This window comes from Spea bombifrons, chromosome 2, assembly GCF_027358695.1.
Source record: "Spea bombifrons isolate aSpeBom1 chromosome 2, aSpeBom1.2.pri, whole genome shotgun sequence".
Classification (NCBI taxonomy): domain Eukaryota; kingdom Metazoa; phylum Chordata; class Amphibia; order Anura; family Pelobatidae; genus Spea; species Spea bombifrons.
In genome coordinates, this window is record NC_071088.1 from 108,722,240 (window position 1) to 108,745,090 (window position 22,851).

Sequence of the window (22,851 nt, forward strand, 5' to 3'; positions counted from 1 at the left end):
TCTAGGTATTTAACAAAAATCTGTTTATGCTTGTATGTGACGACCATTAGTTCTTTGATTAATCATCTTAAATGGAATAGAGGAACTGCTCACTGCATGTCTGTTCAAACTACCAGCCATTACAAATGGCTTTATCACCTCTCTTAACACACTCGTTCTTCTCTTCTACTATTTAACCAAAGCTAACTGTATCGTTTCATTGCATTTGAACATTACTGAAGCCTAAGCAGTAATACTTATGTCTCTGTTGTGGTCGGAGGTAAATATGTCCTTTCTAGTGTTTTTAGTTGGCTGACAATAGAAGTTGCTCGCACATTTGTTACACGAGTATATTTCTTTGTCAGCCTGTTTGTTCGTTAATAGGTAAGTCGCTGCAGGTATACTATTAAAAGGGTAAGTAGTTACATAGTGGAATGAACATGACATATTATTAACAATAGATTTTACCCTATTTGAAACAGATATATAATTAGAATACAGTTGTTTTAATATATTTGTGCAATTCTCCCATTAAATAAGTTGTACACAGGGGACAGACTATACCTTTTGAGCTTCCTTATGTTTTGCCCTTTGAAAAAAAAAATGTAATTTGGCTGGAAACAGAAAAGTTTACCTCCGTGAGCAATCCAATTACTTGCTATGGCAATTGTGCTGTTTTTCCACTTTGCGACTGAATTCCTTTTTTATTCTTATTGTTCTTAAAAATAAAAGTAATGGAGAGATCTTTGATCACATAGCATTAACACTTTTCCATATGACATCACACTATGACATCAAAGGCAGCTTGAAAATTGTCCCCATAGGTCAAATCAGGCCCAAATGTATGGATTCCTCCAATTTAATCTATTCATTGAATGCCATCCTCACTTTTCTTAATATTGTACATTAGTTTTAATTTCATATTAATAAGAATTGTCTGTACCTCAACTGTATTTTAATACAACAGTTGGGGTCCTGTGTTGTACTTCATCCATTTGTTTTTCCATAGATGCAGCATTTAAAATTCTTCACCCTAAGACTGTTCCTAGATTCTTCAGGCTCAACAGCAACAATGCCATTCTTGAGTTCCTGCTGGAGGTAACGTGTAGCTTTATAAGGATTCCTCCAAGTCTGCTGGCATTACCTCTTGTCTGGAAATGAATTAAGAGAGATGTATCTGTTGCAGGGAACCCCTGAAATAAAGGAGCATTACATTGACTCTAAAAAAGACGTAGACCGTCACCTCAAGGCAGCCTGTGAGCAGTTTATTCAGCAGCAGAGCAAGATTTTTGTGGAACCATTAGAAGATTTCATGGCAAAAGTAAATGTGAATCTTGCTTATGGGGTTTACAGGGTTCTGTATTCTTGAAAGTGAGATCGAACTTTCTAGATGTAACTTCATAATTAACTTATCATTAGACGTAGGGACATCTTTTGAACCTATTATAGGCATTGATTGAATTTCTGTATTTTGTTATAGATTACATATTTTGTCTTTTTGCATTGAAACCTGTTTCCTGTTATCCCTTTCTGCTTGTTTTTTGAGATTTCCAGCAAGCACTAGGGGGCAGTGTGATGCCTTTACCTCTTAAGCATAAACAACACAGGCACCATTGGCTGTGTGCACTTTGATTTATTAATACAGTGATCTATCTTTACATGGATACAAGTAGAATTTCTGATGGTGTCAAGTCAAACTCATTAAATACTGGTGCTATAACCAAAGTTCTATAAACATACTGGTGTTTTGGATTGTACAATATATATAGGAAAAAAGTAGAATCAGACAGGACATAAAATTAAACTGCGTTATTTCACAGGATATTTACTTTTTATTTTTTAAAGTATTTATGTTTTCCTCTAACCCTGCTTTGTTCAGGTGACTGCATTGAAAACTATGGCTAGTCAAGGAGGTCCAAAGTACAATCTGTCACAACAACCTTGGGCACAGCCAGGTATGTGAGGTATCTTAATATTCAGGATTTGTGAAGGAGATGCTAGTTGATTCATGTAGCCTGTGATAAGTGCAGGATTCCAGCAATTTCAACTAACTGCTCTTTTAAATGTTACCATTTAGTTTTATTTCATTTGTAACAAAAATAGGCGGGTTATAATCGAATTGGACCTAATATGTACCCTAATACCAGTAACTTGGCTTTAGGCTCCCCCACAGGACATCATTTTTCTTAAATGTATCCAGAGTGCCAAAGCTAGGCATGCGTTTCTCATGTTTCTGCTGCTCCACTATGTCCATCCCTCTACTGACTTCACATTGTGTCAAGAACCAGATAATTCCGTCTCTAAACATACAAACCCCTCAATGCTTCTTATTTCTGCACTCATCACTACGTATTGCCCCATATGGTCCTCACGTTCTTCCCAGATGTTTGATCTCCTTTCTTGTCGCCTTGTTGTTTTCAGTCTTATTAGATTTTGAGTGCTGTCTTGTGTCTTTCTTCCCCAGTAAAGATTAACGACCTGGTGTCTTGCACTTATAAGAACATGAAAACTAAGTTGCCGCGGACTCTACGGAGTATGTCACTGTACCTGGCCAGCAAAGACACAGAGTTCATCCTGTTCAAGCCCGTTAGAGTGAGTACTTAAGCTTGGTGAATGTTGTCAACAGAGCCGGCCTTAGGTGTTCTGGCGCCCTGTGCGGACTACTCGTCTGGCGCCCCCCCCATCCCAAAAAAAGAAAGGAATCAAAACTTGTAACAAAACCCCAATCACTATATACTACGCCAAACATTGATGTGGTGTAGGCCTACCACTTCATTGTCTGGCTTAGTAGTAGGGATGCACCGAAACGAATTCTGGACTGAAACCGAAAGTGCAACATTTACCTGGCCGAAACCGAATATGACCCCCCCACACCATAACAAAACAATTAAATAACAATATTTATATATATATATATATATATATATATATATATATATATGATTAACAGCAATCACATTCTTATCATGCCCGCAGATTCCAGGATGTACTCGTAGACTACTTGGCATGATAGGAGTATGATTGCCCTATGTACCCCGTCTCACTCCATTCTCCCTATCTACCCCCTCCTAACTATCTACCCTCTCCTAACTATCTACCCTCTCCCTCTTTGAAGTTCACTTACCTTTCAGAAGTCCTGCGGTGAGGGTGCAAGGCCTCTGCCTCCCAGCTCTGCCACTGTATGGAACAGTATAGAGTGATGGGAGTTATGATGTACTTTAGAGCATAATTATATAATGAAAAATACATTGGAAATGGTACAGCATAACACCCATCACTCTCACACCCTTACCAATCCACACACATACACCAATCCACACATATACACCAATCCACACATATACACCAATCCACTCCACACATATACACCAATCCACACATATACACCAATCCACACATATACACCAATCCACACATATATACCAATCCACACACATACACCAATCCACACACATATACCAATCCACACACATACACCAATCCACACATATACACCAATCCACTCCACACATATACACCAATCCACACACATACACCAATCCACACACATACACCAATCCACACACATACACCAATCCACACATATACACCAATCCACACACATATACCAATCCACACACATACACCAATCCACACACATACACCAATCCACACACATACACCAATCCACACACATACACCAATCCACACATATACACCAATCCACACATATACACCAATCCACACATATACACCAATCCACACACATATATACCAATCCACACGCATACCAATCCACACGCATACCAATCCACACGCATACCAATCCACACGCATACCAATCCACACACGTATACACCAATCCACACGTATACACCAATCCACACATATATACCAATCCACACGCATACCAATCCACACATATACACCAATCCACACATATACACCAATCCACACATATACACCAATCCACACACATATACCAATCCACACACATATACACCAATCCACACACATATACCAATCCACACATATACACCAATCCACACATATATACCAATCCACACACATACACCAATCCACACACATATACCAATCCACACACATACACCAATCCACACATATACACCAATCCACTCCACACATATACACCAATCCACACACATACACCAATCCACACACATACACCAATCCACACACATACACCAATCCACACATATACACCAATCCACACACATATACCAATCCACACACATACACCAATCCACACACATACACCAATCCACACACATACACCAATCCACACACATACACCAATCCACACATATACACCAATCCACACATATACACCAATCCACACATATACACCAATCCACACATATACACCAATCCACACATATACACCAATCCACACACATATATACCAATCCACACGCATACCAATCCACACGCATACCAATCCACACGCATACCAATCCACACGCATACCAATCCACACACGTATACACCAATCCACACGTATACACCAATCCACACATATATACCAATCCACACGCATACCAATCCACACATATACACCAATCCACACATATACACCAATCCACACATATACACCAATCCACACACATATACCAATCCACACACATATACACCAATCCACACATATACACCAAACCACACATATATACTAATCCACACATATACCAAACCACACATATATACTAATCCACACATATACACCAATCCACTCTCACTGTCACTCTATGCTTTCCTACCTTTCCTCTTTCAGTTTCTTTGCCTCCTCTTCGCTCTTCTTCTTAGTTCTTCTGTCTTCTCTTCTTCCGGGTCATAGGGCACGGAGACCGGTGGGCGCGGCTTCAGTGCTGTGCGCCGGGATCTGACAGCAAACCCCGGTGCACAGCAGCTGTTGCCGCGGGGATCACAAGGGAGTGGTATCGGAGGTCTGTTAAAGACCTCCGATACCGCTCCCTTGCGAGCATGCTCCTCCAGCGGCGGACATTACTGTCCGTCTCTGGAGGGGTGCCGGGTGCCCCCATACTGGCGGCAGCGGACCCCGCGGCGGCAGGGGCGTCGGACCGCGCTGCGGCGGACCCCGCGGCGGCAGTGGCGTCGGACCGCGCTGCGGCGGCGGCGGCGCCCCCTGGAGTGTGGCGCCCTGTGCGGTCGCACAGGTCGCACACCCCAAAGGCCGGCCCTGGTTGTCAAGTTTGTAATCTGTCATTACATTGTGCCTGGCCAAAGGTGTAATAAAACTAGACGGGACATCTCACTCAAGGAACCAAGTTCCACACAACTTGAGGAAACGTCCTTGTTCAGATCAGTTGGAACAGTGGTACTTTTGTGAAGATCTTTTTCCTGCTTAGTTTCAAAATTCCAAGACAGGCTTTGTTACAAAGACCTAACCTTGTGGGTTTTCCCTATGTAGTTAGTAAGTTTTGAGACTGTGTATATCCTTACCCATTTTGGGGAATTTTAATTGTTCGTTTAGTTTTAATGTAATATATGTATAGTAATTAATATCACAATGTCCAAGGAAGGCAAAGACAATATTTCAAAGACGATCATACCATTTCACGCAAGCAACACACTTTTTAATGAATGCTGTTATTTTAATTTCCTGCCACCATGGTAACTACAGCACAGATATCAAGTCAGTCATCGTACAGCTTGGTAGTTGATATGGCCTTTGTCATACGGACAGTGTCTTTAAAAAAATAAATAAAAAAAAAAATAAAAAAATAAAAAAATAAATAAATATATATATATATATATATATATATATATATAAAATATATATATATATATATATAAAATATATATATATATATATATATATATATATATATAAAATATATATATATATATATATATATATATAAAATATATATATATATATATAAAATATATATATATATATAAAATATATATATATATATATATATATAAAATATATATATATATATATATATATATATATATATAAAATATATTTTTTAACTGTTGGCCAGCGCCACCTTCTTCACATGTGTCTTGTCTCCTTTACTTAAGGTAAATGCCGGCAATATCAACAAGCGATGAACAGAAGTGCCAGCCAGATAATGATAGTACTCATTAATTATGAAACGATTGTTTTGAAGCTAACACACTAATTTCTGAAATACTGGAATTTCCCCAAGTCTTACTATTTTGCCTTTTTTTGTCCCCCTTATTGCAGAATAACATTCAGCAAGTTTTCCAAAAGCTCCTGTTGATGCTGAAGGAAGAATTTGATGGTGAAGACTTGCAGATTATTGCCTGCCCCTCAATGGAACAGGTACAGGAAAAAGGGTCTGCTTTTTGTGAGATGATATCGAGGTGGCATTCATGACGTTAACCCTTTCAGTGTCAAGATTAGGGAGGTTTTTAATTTAAAGACTTATTCAGAGTAAAGTGGGCCAGCGCATGCTTCTATATCTGCACAAATCTATCAAAAATCAGCACTGTGCTGCTTTATGTTGCTATTCTTTAATGTATGTGTTTTTTTTCTTTTTAAAGAGAATATTCCATTGCAACAGCAGTTAGTTGTAGACTACATAGTCTACATAGGTTAGGATATCCATTTTCAAGGCCGTCTGCTGTATACTCTGACTGTATCTCCTTTCTTCCACTCAGGTGAATTTGTTGCTGTCGTTGTCTAAATAGACAAAGAATCCTGAAACATTCTCTCTGCTCTCTGCCTGCCTGAAAATGAACCAGGGCTAAAGGACAGACGGACCGTTCCACAGCCAGGGGCACGCAGCGAATTAAATGAAAACAAGCTTCACCAAAGCGGTTTAACAGTCCCTGGGAAACTTTAAAATGTGCCCCCACAAAGAGACTAACGCACTAATGTGGAACGCTGTAGGTGATATCAAGCTGGAAATAACTACACTACTATAAGTAATGGTAATTGTGTCCTACTGCAACCATTACTCCATGTTCTTGCAGCAATTTGAAAGGGACGTTAGGGATTAAACTTTGGGGAGTGGATCACCAGTAAGTATGGTTTCCATTCTAGTGTAAAGATTGATTGATTGATCGAGAGTTGGGGGTCATCTTTTTGCATTCAAAGAACACCAACTGATATCATAGAAAAATGAAAGGTGCACATTTTATATATTTATATTAAACTGTTTAATATGAATATAAATAGAAGGCACTTAAACACAAAATACAAATGTTCTGACGAGTAACAGTTTACCTGTGAATGCCCCGTGGATGTAATACAACTCATCAGCCATAAGGCAGGACTGCTGGTAACAGTGGATTGTGTGGGGGCATCCGGCAAACTCATCGACGGTAGCTGCTGGAGGTGATATCAGCTGCACGTTTCAGGTTGCTACTCCTGTTTTAAACTATGCATATACTTTGTAGAAGTGAATCTCATTTATTCAGGTTAGTTCCAGGGAAAGCTTCATTTCGGTTGTATTTTTCTACTACACTAGTATTTGGACACCATTTAGTTTTTGGGAGACTGGGGTATTCAAGACAGGCTAAGGTATACCAGGGAAGGTGTATTCTTTTAACACGGACGGGAGTATCCTGCAGGGTGTATGTTCAAGTAGACCCTGGTATCCAGGGGGCTGTGTATTTAGGCAGAATGGGCACATCAAGAACAGGTTTATTTAGGCAGACCATTCTATTTAGACAGATTAGGGAGGAGACGGTGTATTAAGGCAGGCATTATATATTAACGCAGCCCGGACTATTCTTCGACAGGATGGAGTGCAGTTAAGATGTACAGCGAGTAGAAACCCAGTGTTTATTTGGCTGCTGTAGATATGCATCCCCTGTGATTAGTTAAGTACCATTCAATTAAGGGTCATTAACGTGGGCCTTTGTGGGAACTAATGTTTTCAAGTATAGAATATAAAAGCTGTGTCATCACGTGCAATTTAAGCCAAGAGTGGAACACTGCAAATTATCTTTAAGTAGAACATGCTTCATGGATCACCCTGTTTTGAAACTCTGCAAACTGCCAGACATTTAGCTGTAAATGACTAAAGTGTAGGCTTTAGTTAACATACAGGACTTACATAAAAAAAATAATTCCGGTGCAAATTGGTCAAAGTGGAATAATAGCACGGAAAATGGAAAAGTCCTGCTGATTATTGCACATTTACCGGTTTGACCAGAATTGCCCTCTGTACATATCGGATGTCTGTGGGTTGGAAAAACAATATTTTTTTTTCTGCATCTTAAAGAAGAATCTGTGACATCCAACTGTGAATTGTGCATATAATCTAATATCTGTTTATCTAAATCGAGTCAAATGGGTATATGCCGTGTCTCTTATGTGGTAATAAAATGGTAATCTGGATTTACCTGAATGCTCCAAAATTCACACTTTGCCAAAAAGTTGCTCGTATTTTCCATGCATGAATATGAGTCACTCCAGAAATAAGGCTGTATTTCTCAAGACAGTAGTGGAGCTGTTCTTATGGGAAGTGCTTAATTTTGAGAAATGAGAAACTTTTCTTTGGTTTAAATGTAGTATTTTGGCCAAGGATGTCTAGCACTGCTCAGTGATTCCTTTTTGTTATTTCTTGTGTGCATCAGGACTGTTCTTCTGACCCAATGCTAAATGTTTTAGTCTTGTGCAGTCTTTGTAGTAACACCAAGAAAGTATCCGGCAGCAGTACAGGTGATAGGTTTATTGAGTTGGTTACGTTTATTTTGGAACAATGCCGGATCGGTCCCCCGGATATATCCTGCCAGGTCTATATTAAAACCGCTTGTGGGTAAAGATTTCAAACTACATGTTGTGACCCTTATAGTTTGTATTTAACAAACATTGGCATGATATATGAGCATGAGATATGGGGTCTTTAGTCGAAGATAAGGGAAATGGATGGAGCCATATGGGCCAAATCTGTAATTAAAGGCAATTATCTTGCAGAGAACATGCAGCGATTGAAATTAGTGCACCATACTTGGAATTAAATGAACATATAACCAATTGCAGCACTCCTCAGAGATGTTCTTATTTTATTTATTATAGATTTCAATCAAATGATTTTTGGGTGGACGAAATAAATCTGATAAAATAGAATTTATCACTAAAGCTACTTCTGCATTTCTTTTTGGTGAAGTAACTACTGAACTGACATTTTTTTTACATTAAACTTCTCTTTTCTGCTTATCTTTTTTCAAACACCAAGGGGGTGTGCTGCGTATATGTACCCGTTCCCTTTCTGGCCCTCAAAGGGTTGAGAGCACTGGTTATATAACAATCTGCCTTGTGCCTTGTAACATATGTATAGCAAATTCCTTTTATACTAGATTTTCATAACTTAATGAGATTGCTGTACATATACCACTTGTTTTAACACCATGTAAAGGAAGATTGTAATCATATCGTTATATATATAGGAAAATGGGATTGATTGTTTCATTCTGTCCTTATATAAACTAAAATACATTGAAATCTAAGAATGGCGATACATTGGTTTCAGTGTATATAGCAGCTTCATTCTGTATGTACAGTTTCAGATTTTAGGCACAAATGTACATAGCCATAAATACATATTTAATCTTGTTTGAATCAAAATATAAATTTGTTTTAATAACTTTTTAAATAAAGATTTCCCTCCTGTTTTGTCAGAATATTCATGTTATCCATAGAAATTGAAAACTCGATATTAAATGTGTGTGTGTATATTAGGGCTGCAACAACTAATCGATAATGATCGATAATGAAAATTGTTGCCAACAAATGTAATTATCGATTAGTTGAATCGATTTTATCGAATATAAGATGAGGGTTTTTTCAGAGCAAATGCAGGGGACCCGCATCCTCCTCTCTGACACCCAGCGGGCGTCTGTGCGATGCTCCACCATAGAAGCCCAAGCAGAAGTGCCAGCAGGAGCAGAAGTGGTCTGCGTGCATTGTGCAACGTTCACCGGTTGCCAGAGAGGAGGATCCCCTGCAGCGCTGCAGGGGGCCTATATCCTGCTCTCTGGCAGCCGGTGGGCGTCTGCGCGCATACAACCTCTGTTACTACAGGCACTTCTGCTGGGGCTTCTATGATGGAGCACCGGCGTCACATGACCTTCCAGTGCTCGGTCATAGAAGCGAAAGTGCCGGCCAGTAGCAGAGGTTTGTCTACGAACATCGCGCAGACGTTCACCGGCTGCCCCAACTAGACACTAAGGAGTCTGGAGCATAGGGGGTTTCATCTGGGGGGGGGGGCAGAGTCGCATATAGGCATATTTGGGATGGGTAGAGTATCATATCTGGGGATATAAGGCATATTTTTGGGGGGCAGAGTGGCTTATTGGGTTATAAGGCATATTTGTGGGGGCACCATTGCATATAAGGCATATGTGGAGGCAGAGGGGCATATCTGGGGATATAAGGTATATATGGGGGGCAGAGTGACATTTCAGGGGGCATATATGGGGGGCAGAGTGACATTTCAGGGGGTATAAGGCATAACTGGAGAAGGCGGAGTGGCATATCTGGGATTGTAAGGCATATCTGGGAGGCAGTGTGGCAAGCCTGGGCTCAAACGTACATAACTAGAGGGGCAGATTTTTTTTTATTTTTTTTTTTAACATCGTTTGTTCATTAAATTATTTTAAATAAACAAAAAAATTTACATTTATTTTTTTGTCCGATTAATCGAAAAAATTATCGTCCAACTAGTCGATTATGAAAATAATCGTTAGTTGTAGCCCTAGTGTATATTTATCTATATCTGTGGTGGAACTATTGAGCTAAGGGGCCTTTTTTTATTACATTTTTACAGTAATAAACTTGAAAAAATAAACCGTTGTAGTGTCTATTTACTCAAATTGGAGAGGATTTCAAGGGACGTGCAAGAAATTTGAAAAATTGAGGCCAAAATAGTAGAGCTGCAGTAACCGCTGAATTTAAGATTTTGCCAACTCCGCTATTGTTGCCTCAGTTTACATACTTTAACTCATTCACAAATAAATACATGTATACAAACAGATCTTTAGTCTAGTTTACATGGTGGAAATTATTTTACGTTATTTTACACGCTATCATACTTGCTCGTACACATGCACTTACATACTTTACACACCCCTACCTTTGCTGGCCCAGGAGTGAGCAGTCCACTAGCCAGTGACAGCTTTCTTCTGCTGTTCCCTTGCAGTCCTCAGGCTGTCTCACGGAGTCTAAGTGCTAGGATATGATGTCATATTCTGGCACCCAAACTCAGTGAGGCAGCGTCCTGCCGACCTATTGGAATGCTCTGCCTGGGAGGAGCTGCGGTGCTGGCGTTAGGGTCCTCTACTGGACAGATAGCACCACCCTGCAATTGGCCTCCGTTACCCCAGTCAGGTCAATGAAGGGAGATCCTATAAACCATGGGTACTGATATGGAGTTACCCCCCCCCCCACACACACACACACTCTCCTGGGAAGACTTTCCACAAGGTTTTGGAGTGTGTCTGCGGGAATTTGTACAGGAAAGGGCCTTCCTCAAACCAGTGTCACAAAGTTGGAAGCATACAATTGTCTACAATGTCTTTGTATGTTGTAGTATTAAGATTACACTTCTCTGGGCCCAGTCCAAACGGTTCCAGACCATTATCCCCCCCTCCGCCAAACTTTACGGTAGGCACTATGCATTCAGGTAGGTAGTGTTTTCTAGGAAGTTGCCAAGCCCACATTTGCTCATCAGACTTCCAGATAGTGAAGTGTGATTCATCACTCAACAGAACACATCTCCACTGCTTCAGAGTCCAGCAGCGGTGTGCTTAACACCACTCCAGCTGATGTTTGGCAGCGAGCATAGTGATGGTTTGTGCAAGTGCTTGGCCTATTTGGGATGTATTTGAATCCAGCCTATTCAATTTATCCTATGAATCTATGCATTTAGTGTGAAGCTAAAAACCCCATGGATATTTGAAATCCTAGTATTTTATCTCTATGCCAGGAGTTTTGGAAAAGCAATCATTTTAGGTCTCCGTTGACTTGCATGCCTGAATGTTGTACCTGTATTCAACCTGTAAGGGAGCTCAGATTTCTCAGGCGATCTTTGATCACTTTCTAGCTTACTTAATTCCACGATGTGCCAGGCATGTCATTGGTCGTTAAGTGGTTAAAGCAAATCATGAGAAAACAGCAGAGAGCATAACAAATTGGCTTAAAATAGAAGTCCGTAAAAGTTGTTTTATTAGACCAATCTGCAGCTGTGAGCATGTCCTCAAGCCTTGCATCTGACAGCAAAGCCTTGGAAGATATCGTAATACAGATATAATGGGCTTTAAAGCACTTGCCATTAATGCCTGACAGCTGCATAATCCAGCTAACCTATCTAGCTAAAGATGAAGAAACCCGAGCAAAAGGTTTATGATAAGAAGTCATTTACAAGAGGGGCTATTTAAAGTTTCAGTCCCCTGAATATGCCTGTGCAAACAATTCACAACACATTACTAGGGTTAAGAGAAGATCCAGGGTAGAACACAGCATCAAGAAATATATATATAAAAAAACACGATACTATTTAGTTAGGTTTATTATAGATAGCAAGGGCATGTCCATCTGAGATGCATTTACAAGATAATAAACATAACGGCATGGTACATTTACCACCAAGTAGTTTTAAAGACAGATACTCAGAACCTTACAAACATAAGTACACAAATATCTTGGAACTGGAGGTTTCATGATGCAAATACCTTTCATAATTATACACATTTAGTAATGTTTACCCACTGGACGAGAATCCACAAAACAGGAAAAGCCGATATCGATGAACAATACACATTGATAGTTCTGTAAGCGTTACCTTGCTCAAAGGGATGGGCAATGAGAGCGACCATATTATTCACAAGTGCATGAATGGGATCCAGATCCTGTTCCACTCACCAGCTAAACCATAGTTTCCAGGCTCTTGTGTAATTTGATACCTGGATCACTGACATTCTAAATGATGTTGAGATCTGAAGCCGAAAGAACCCCTGTAGTTGTAGAAGTCCCAATATCAACCATGGTCGGAAGCGTTCTTGTAAAATCGATGCATAATTCAAAAAGGTTTGGGAACCAAGGTTGGGTGGTCTAGAATGGAGTCATGAAAACCACAGTGGTTTTCTGTAATCTGTAAAAAGAACTCTTGGTATCATTGCGAATGATGAAAAACATCCGTCCCCATGATTCCAGATCCAGCCTCCAACTCAAATATTTCAGTAACTGGTGGTTCAACTTCTGATCTCAACTGAGATCTACTTCAATAGAAACTTGAATTTTAAGTAGCTGTAATCCACTAGGAATCTGGAGTTTCAATCGGCTATTGAATTATTCAAATCAGGAATATAATCTGCTTGAATAGTGATTCCCCAATCTGGGCAGAAAGGCCAGAAATCTTTTTGCCAATTCTGTAAGGTTCTTCAATCTGGTTCCACCTAGGTGATTATCTGGCCACTGACACATTGACTATCCAAAGCAGAGCACAGCAATTTATTTTGTCTTTGATGAAGGATTTTAGATCAAAAGAGGCTACTAAAAGCATTAAATAAGTTATATCATGATCTGATTCCATTTGTGACCATCCTCCTCCAGTTGTAAGATCTGCAACAAACATCCCAGCCTAAGTGATTTGCATCCAATTCTATTATCAGATCCTGGATTGGTCTGAAAATAGCTTTCCCGTTCCACCAAAGGAATTCTTCTTTGGCATCCATGGAGAGGGGAATGAAATCTGTATAGTTAAGACCTCGGTGAAGATGTAGTGCCTTCAATGGAGAGGTCGACAGAAAATTGCTTGAATTGACTCAGATAAATCCTGGTGAGGTGTCTCAAGAATATTTGATGTTGTATTAGTATCGACCAATCCGCTATTTTATATATTTTTTCGTTTGGAAGTAAAGGTGTTAACGTATTTTCCAAGCTCTTTGATAAGGGAACTGTCAAACAACGTTCCTTGAGCTGCAGTGCCAGGCTCTGATTTGGCCATTTCTGATAATTGCGGACCCATCCTTAAGAAGATTAAATGTTTAGTGGGCAAAGCGTCATTGGCATTCCCTAAAAGGCATATCGACCTTTGAATCGACTGTCTAAATGTCTGCATCAATATAAATATTATTAGCTTTAGCATTTTTGGCCAAATCAGATATTTTTGCTAGTGGCCCAATAATACCTAGTAGTTTGTCGTGGTAACTGCGGAAGTAACAGTCAATTGCCTTCCTTAGGTCCTTCTCTTTCATAGCCAGGTATTGAGCCACTGTGGGATCAATGACAGGGGTCTTACATATTTTCTTTTGAAAAAAAGGTTCTGGGGCATTCTGCTCGGTCCATTAGCTTCCCGAGCGACATCTTTCTATATTTTGATACATGTTTGTTCAGAGTCCATTCCTAAAATCAGGGTCTGATGCCATCCGGTTCAAACAAAGAACAATTTTTTGGAGGAATTGATTTCTCAGAGTCACTGCTACCTGAGGAGTCCTCATAATCTGGCCTATTGTGGGTTCGTGCTGTCCAACATCTAAATTAAATGATAAATTGATCAATAAATTAGGTTTGTTATCTGAATAAATCTGAATCAGTAAATATGAATAAATATCAATATTTTATTGATTAATAAATCTATTTAAATTATATATTCAATGGAATTTATTTTTTTAATTTCTCGGCCTAGCTGAGAAAACCAGGGGAAATTGAGTGCTGTGGAAAAAAATCTGAGAAAAGAGGTCAAGGCAAACACATTACGACGAGAGGACTGACTGAAAGCGAACCCACGGAAAAATGTGTATAGAAAATGTCAGATTTGTTTTCTCCCGTCCGCGAGGAGACCGTAATAAATCAATGCGCATGCGTGAAATAAATATTTTGAGCATGAGGGGAATTCCTGGCAATGGAACCTAAAAGGCACCCAAGGGAGAAGAAACCCTTTACAGCAATGCTCAAAGTCAACCATGAAAACAGATCAAAGGCAAACGTCAGGTAAACAGAAAAGGTGCAAATAAGCAGAAATGATCAAAAAAGAGAACAATGTAAAATAAATATAAATAATACATATAAATAGTAAATATTAAAACATGAAAATAGATAAAATAATTTAGACAATATTCATCAAACAATGACTGAACGGATTGAAAGTCGAGCGCATATGAATGCCTGTATGCGTGGGAGCAGCAAACAAAGCAGACGTTAATCGCTGTACAGCTTCTGTTATAGACTGCGTCCTAACCTCATTGGTGAATTTAACATTTCTTTAAATATTGATTTTAACCCTTTGTCTTGTAGTAAAACTGGAAATGTACCTACTTTGTATTATCTATTTTTATACAAATATATTTAACTATTTTAATGGGACAGAAAAAGATGCCATTTCAACATAAAATATGACCTCTTTCCAAAGCTGAGATCAGGACTCATTGAAAGCCAGTCTAAAACAGTCCATTTTGCTTTGGATCATTGTCCTGCTGGAAGATCCATGGTCTTTGACCCATACCTATTTTTCTGACTTGGGGTAGCACATTGCCTTGGTTTGTCCCTATACTAAACAAAAAATATTGGGCCAGAACCCAATATGCAGTGTACCATGATATACTCAATTATTTCCAGGGCTGGTTTTGATTCCCAGTCCTGCCCTGGATTTTGTCCAAAACCTGTGTTTTGGGGGCACTACATGGCTATGTGGCTGGCTTTGTCCAGGCATTAAAATTGTCAGCATTCCCCTGTTTGACCAAAGGAACAGAAAAACAAGATCTGTATTTCCATAGGCAATGCTCATACTGTCCCCTTGGTGCAGACCATTGCCAGTTAGCCCACTCTTACTGGTCCCTTTGTGTACATGACCAGTCATGATGATAAAGATAGAAAGTCCTTAAACCATTGGCGATGGTGAGGTTATCCCACAATGTCCTCTGCTGCTTTGACACTTTACAGCAATGGTACCGTTAAATGTTTCTTTCACTAAATGAACAGAATTTTTCAACACACAGCAGATAGATTTATTAAGCAACGGAGGTAATTATATCTGGTATTAGCCACACTTCCAGCTGTGAGTTTTTTTCTCTGACAAGGTTTCTTATTTGAGGCTTTATAATTGCATTTAGTTTTCCTGCTGTCCAGATGTCTGAAAGCCACATTTACATTTATATTAAGTAGTTCACTAATGGGCCCAGACAAGCTCATTAAAACCTAGCACTGATAGAGTGTGAAGGAGATTCCTAGGGGTGTAGGTGTCTGGGGCACGTGCCATGTAATATTAGTGCTTTTACTGCATATCTTCTCATTCACAAAGCCATAAACATGATAAAAGCATACAAATGTACCCATAGCCTCCCAAAACAAATTAACACAATTTACAAATCTCTGGTCAGACCTCATCTAGAGCATTGTGTACAGTTTTGGAGACCACATCAAAGGAGGGCTACTCAAATTGTAAATGCTGTGCAGGATAAAACATATCAGGAAAGACTAAGAGATTTCAAGACGTATAATATGGATGAAAGAAGAGAGCGGGAGCAATGTGATAACAATATGTATATGCTTACATTGTACAGCAGGGAAAGGTTATTTCAGAGGAGAATGTTAGAGAAACAGGTAGGTCAGAGGTTTAGCTGTAATGTAAGGAAGTTTTACTTCACTAAAAGAGTGGCATATAAATGGAACGGTCTCACAATAGATGTGGCAGAGGCTAATACGGCGAGGGAATTTAAAATTATTTAGGTATAAAGCTGTCCTGAATCTAAAAGAAGTCCAAGGACTGATTAAGACCTGAGTACCCATGTCTGGAAAAATGGGCGGACTTGATGAGCCGAGCAGTTATCTGCCATCAAATTCTATGTTTTTATGTAACGTGGTAAAAGGCATTTTGCGGGGAGTTAACGTACGCAGGTATTTTTTATTGTCATATGTAAAGTTCTATATATATGAAAGTGAACAGTCAAAAACACTATTACTTCTAAATATCATTCCACATGTTGAAATGTGTGCTAGTTATTGTGTTCCCTAATTAATGAGTTACAAAATAGGATAGAATGATAAGGTGCACTTCTAGTATGGAAAATATTTATTACATTTGCCTAGGCTAGTTGCTGACGAGATAAAAAATACCATCACACAGCTTTGTTGTATGTTACACACACCAAGAGCTTCCAGTGATGTGAAGGCATCTGATTTTGGTTGTGTGTCCTTAAATTGGTTTGTATAATTCCTGTGTGTTATGATCACTGGATCCTAAAGTCATCATGTGAAAACTTTATCTCGATACCATACCTTGGACACTACAAAGGCTTTAGGATTTCAGTCCTTTGTTGCATATTTTTGTTGGCTGGTTGCTTGCCACCGTGTTTTTTGGCCATTTCCTTTGTGTCTTTACGTGATTTAGCTTGAGTCGATGAAGCCGCTTTGGCGGGATGTCCACCTGTCTGTTGACTGATTCTTTCTCTCTGCTTTTTCTTAATATGAGGGTCTCTAACTCCTGCTGACTCACCAACTATCCCCTTAGAAAACTTCATCTGGAACAGGAGTGGATCTTGATGTCTGCTTGCAAGCTTTCTAATATAAGTTATTGATTTAATTATCTGTGAAACACAATCTTGGATAATTTCTGTTCTGTTCGGTAAGTCAGTTGAAATCCTAACTGATTTGCTAATATGATCCAGCAGGCTGTATATCTGATATTTTTTTAACCGAAGGTAGCTGGCTTCCTTGCTGCCTAATGCTTTCTTCAGTAGGATGGCCTTTCCAGGATCTTTTAACTGCAAGGAGAAACAAAGTAAAAAAAAATTGATACTTCCAATATCAAGTTACATTACGGTATGGTGATCATTTGATGCACATTTCATGCACATATAAAACTTTTGTTTATATGTTTATCCTTCAAAGAAATCGGTACAGATTAGCAATTACTAGTACCAAATTGGAACAAGGGCTAACATTTACAGCCAATGGCTGGGGAGTAAAAGAGTTTAGACATGTTAGGCCTGCACATTCCTATAGCCATGGATGATCTGATTTTGGAGACTCGGGCAAAAAGAACTGGCATTGGACATATTGTGACCTGGTTTGATTACTATTAGAATTAATGCATTAGCATATAATAACATATTAAATGGAAGGTTTAGCTGCTTTTTCATTTGCTTTTTAATATCTGCAAGCACGCTGTAAATAAATGTAATATATGCATGGGCATCCTCAGAAATTCTCCAGGGGGGACAAAATTCTAGCTCTGTCCAAGGGATAAAACGCAGGATTGTGCAGGTTGTCCAGAATTATCTCTGCTCAGTAGGATAGACAATTGAATTACCGTATTCAATAACATACAAAACATAAAATATTCATGCTTTAAAATAATATTTCTTATTAAATATATCAATTAATTATACATGGCTATACAGAACTCTGTGTGGTGCCTGACCATCAGAGCACAGAGTGAATGCTAACATCTTACCAATAGTTTAGAGCCAACATTGAATGTTGCTTTCTTCTTGTTGCTGGAGAAAGTCACATGTATTTGATCTTGAGCTAAAAGGCTAACTTCCGTGTTAGGATTGAGCCTCAGTGTGATGGACTGGAAGGGTGGAGCGTGGACATGCTGGCTAAAATCCCACCACGTCCATATTTTCTTGTGCATTCCATTTTCTTCAAGGTAAGAGCCACCCAGGGGGTCTAAGACAGTCCTGTCATAGATTCCACATGTAAGTAAACTGCAATCACGGTGTAAAGCAAGGTTGGAGATAACTGACTATACATTTTGAAGGACAAATTAAGCCCTTCATGCCATAGAAGCTCCACCAGTCATCCATTCATAATGCAAATGCTTCCTTCCGCCTTAACTAAGTGGCAGACTTATCATTTAGTGAATAATCCTATCTAGAGCCAGTCCCAGAGGGATTGTTCTGCAGTAACAAACAACGCATATCATACATAGTTAATGTTAGGGGATAAGATGTTAAATATCAACCCAGCGCATCTGCAACTCACAGTTTAGTAGATGAACCCAGTAGCTTTTGTAGCTCTTAATAATAGATTAGCATTTGCAATCGATCTATGTTATTAATGCGCATAACCGCAAGTGTTTTCATTTTAATGCAGAGAAATGACACACGTGGTGATCACTAACAAGAAAAACATAACATGTTAAATTATTAAAACATTTGGGGAATAAACTGTTTTCCTTGAGGGTCCCAAGCAACCTTCAGTGAGAGTATCAAGAATTTTCACCATGACTGAGCTCTTCCATTTGAAATTGATTACCCAAACCTGTTTAAGAGAGGATTATGATTTTATTGTAGTTTATGTGGTGGTGGGGGTGGGGGGTTTGAATTTCTCATTTGTCCTACCAGAAGCTACTTTATTTTGGACAAGGTCAGTCCGAGTTATCTGTTTCTGCTGCCTCCATTATTTCTGTATTGGGAATCCTATTAGAACAGAATGTGTAAATGGCTAACACAACCCATTGTCTGCAAATAAATGAACACATTCAGTTTAACAAAATAATCGTCTTTCCTTGAAAGATTCAATTACTTTTAAATTACCCTTTCACTTTTAGAGACCTGAAATATTTATCCTCACAACACACTTACTCTTGTCATTAAATGTTTTTAACTGAGAGCCTGATAATTACTTTAACAACATTGGTACAGCGAGAGCAATGGACGTAAACATGAATGTATAGGTTCAGACAAGGACCCCAACAGACAAACACAGGCTGATAATCTTATGATCTCTAGTTTGATGGCTGAATGACGAAAGTGCTCCAAGAAAAGCTAACAGGAGGGATTCTGACGGCTACTTCAGAAGTGTAGCACAAAGTGTGGGGACCCACCTGGAAGACTGTGATGGTTTTTATACTTGACCCACAACATGCCTTGCCCATAGCAAGCACAACAAATACTTTATGCCCTGTCTACAGTGCATACAGCCACACATAATACACACATAAGAAGAACACAACTCACAACTTATTCAAGTACATGTAACTCACAAAAGAACAACTCACAATGTGTAGAGACGGGCATGTTAGAACTGAAAATGCTCATAGACAGCTGCAAACCATTATGATTATTCTCATCATCCTGACCAACATACTGACCAAGCAAACACACTAACCAACACAAACTAAAACAGGGCGACATAAACTAACTAAATGATGTTAACTCAAGCAGATAATCATCACCAATATTGATGCACACTAAAACAGACTGACCACTCTTAGCCAAGCTGATGCTCCCTTTTGGTCGCCTGTGTTGCCATTTTTTCCATGTATGCTGCCCTGATGAAGACAAATTTTTGCCTGGTGGTTGAAAGGTTGCTATATATTTTGGTGTTATATATATATATATATATATATATATATATATATATATATATATATGTAAACTGCAAAACAATACTGGACATTATATTTTTTCATTTCTACATCTGTGGGCTGCAAGTTACTCTTCTTTGGCAGTGGACCTCTGTCTACTATTTTTGAAATTATGATTTGCTGCCCACATTCTAATCTGGTTTTTTTTTGACAACTTGCAACAATGTGGACACAAATTCAAACCACTCAGCAGCAGTAAGTGTTGTATTACCCCACATTGCATTTATTATATGTAGTCAAGGTTCCATAAATACTGACGATTAGTGTGAGTACCATTTTCCATGCCAGCATTACACACGTACCTCTTACCATTTGGCAGCCTCTCTTGCCTGCAATCCCTTTCCCAAGATGTGTGCACGCTGCCATTATCTTTGCCTGTAGGAGGCCCAGGGACTCCAGGGGACCCGTTTACTCTAAGAAACCAACAAAACAACTCAAGTTGTTCCTCTTAGTTCACAGAATACTGTGTGCCCTTTCAGTGCCATGTACACAGAATATGACTGACAGGGGTCTCAATGTGCTGGTGAAAGTTCGACCTCTGGAGACCTTAGTGTTGAATCTCTGATTAAACCGGAAGAAAAGCAGTAATAGACATTGATTTTGGAGTATGTGTGTTACTGATAAAATAGACATAGACATGAGTTTTTTTTCCATTTGAAGAGTGAGACAGTTTGCCAACGTTATGTGTGCGCAAACACCAGGGTGATTTTATTTACTAATTTATGAATTTGTTTATTCTTCATCTCTGTCCCCGTTTTTTGTTTTTTTTTTTGGTTTACTTTTTCCCTTTCTATGCCCACCCATGACCATATTCATGAACTCATAGGTAAAGCACATTGGATCCCCGCTTAAATACATGCAGGCTGTATTTATCATTTTCAGCCCAGGGCATTACGTAGTCTAGTCTGGGATTGCCTGGGACAGGCATTCTCCATTTCCAGGACAGTCCCAGTCAATCTGGGACATGCCATTAGACTTGTGCATTTGGATTTGTACAGACTTTATGTTTAACAAAATTTGCCAATTTTGTGAATATGTTAATGAGGCCCACAACGAAACTGAAGAAAAGGAACGGCAAAATATCTGAAATTTCATTAAGATGCTTTCATTCGTTCGACATATTTTGGCACCATAACAGCCCATTTTGGTGCTCTTTGATGAGGTAAATTGGGAAGGGACTGTGTGTAGGAGGGTACGTATAAATGATTGAAAGGTAGAAGTAGCAAAAACAAGCAGGGGGGCTGTGTTCTCATTGATTATGGCTGTGATTGATGGGTGCAACAGCCTGTGCTGACGCCATTTTAACTTGTCAGTAGCAGCCGCAGCGTAATGGAGGAAGGAGTGTGAATCGGTCAGTGACCAGTAGTGTAGTGCAGAAAATTTACTGGGGTGGAATGGAGAAGCTGCACAACTATATTTCATTTTATTGATTTATTGGGACTGCAGCAGAAGGTTTTGTTTTCCTCTTTATTCATAATATTTTATTTATTTTTGGGTTGTTTTCCAATGTAACAGTGTGTTTTCATTCCTGAAATACTGTTCCTGAATTGGGTTTAAGACAGTTGCAACCCACACAACTTCTAGATTTTGGAAAACATAAATAATAAATCATAAAATATTGATGGCAAATTAGGCAGGGCCGAGGACTTTTTCCCATCTGGTGATTACAATCGATTTAGAAATTTGTGTAAGAAGAAGTGATTCAATTTTTTGCAGGTTGGGCCAAGGTGGCGGCAAGCAGTACTAGCAAACATCCTGGCTGTAATAGTGGTAAAATATTCTCAACCCAAACTACCAACGTGAGCCGCAATTTTGGTCACTAATGAGGATTCACAGATGGGTCATGTTCTGGTGCCTTGGTGGGATTAAAGGCAAAGATCGCTTGTAAGCAATTCTTTGGTAAAACATGGAATTAAAAAAAAAAGAAAGTGAGCCGGGATGCTAGTACATCTGACCAATTCTGATATGAACCGACACTTCTGTAAACATGACAGCTTTGCTTCAAGATCCATTTAAATTTTTTTAATATTGGGAAAATTCAGTCCTGCACCAAGGGTCGGCAATGCCTGCACAGACCACATGCCTTACTACTGCTGCTACTGCTCCTCTATCTCCTTCCTCACCCTGGGGTGGTCAATTCTTTTATTTATGGGGTAATTCAGTCCTGTGCCAAGTAGTTGGCTGTGTCTGCCTGTGCTTGCCCTGTTGTTATATGATATTATATGTTTTTTATATATACTTTTTCATGTATTTTTATGGATGAAAGGCCACATAACCTTGTCATCTTAATTTAAAAGCACACAGATCACCAAGACTTAATTAAAATACACCATTGATTTTCTTCCTAAATACTAAATATTAAATTATATAATCGGTTATAAAATGCTGTGCTTTTCTTCCTATCTTTTGAGGTAAATATCCCAGTTAGTCTATACGTGGAATTTTCAATGTCATTAAAATATCTAAGGCACTTGCCTTTGAACGGCCAGTAATTGATTCAGACACTGCATGTTAATGTAAATTGCTTAGCTGTCGTACTTTGGACATACTTTTACTAAAT

The 22,851-nt window shown here is 39.0% G+C and overlaps 2 protein-coding genes across 2 annotated transcripts in view; one reads left to right on the forward strand and one right to left on the reverse strand.

Annotated features, from left to right (window-relative positions):
• The window catches only part of COG3 (component of oligomeric golgi complex 3), a 32,017-nt gene extending 25,266 nt beyond the window's left edge, over window positions 1–6,751 (forward strand). The window contains exons 18-23 of the mRNA XM_053455505.1: window positions 989–1,077; window positions 1,166–1,300; window positions 1,859–1,934; window positions 2,444–2,571; window positions 6,194–6,292; window positions 6,631–6,751. Coding sequence (XP_053311480.1) covers window positions 989–1,077; window positions 1,166–1,300; window positions 1,859–1,934; window positions 2,444–2,571; window positions 6,194–6,292; window positions 6,631–6,660 — 557 coding nt within the window. The 3' untranslated portion in view covers window positions 6,661–6,751. The remainder of the gene's footprint in view (window positions 1–988; window positions 1,078–1,165; window positions 1,301–1,858; window positions 1,935–2,443; window positions 2,572–6,193; window positions 6,293–6,630) is intronic.
• Window positions 6,752–17,202: 10,451 nt separating this feature from the next.
• Window positions 17,203–22,851, reverse strand: part of ERICH6B (glutamate rich 6B) — a 38,605-nt gene continuing 32,956 nt past the window's right edge. The window contains exons 9-10 of the mRNA XM_053456027.1: window positions 18,372–18,665; window positions 17,203–17,679 (exon numbers count right to left, since the gene is read on the reverse strand). Of these exons, the coding sequence (XP_053312002.1) occupies window positions 17,203–17,679; window positions 18,372–18,665 (771 nt within the window). The remainder of the gene's footprint in view (window positions 17,680–18,371; window positions 18,666–22,851) is intronic.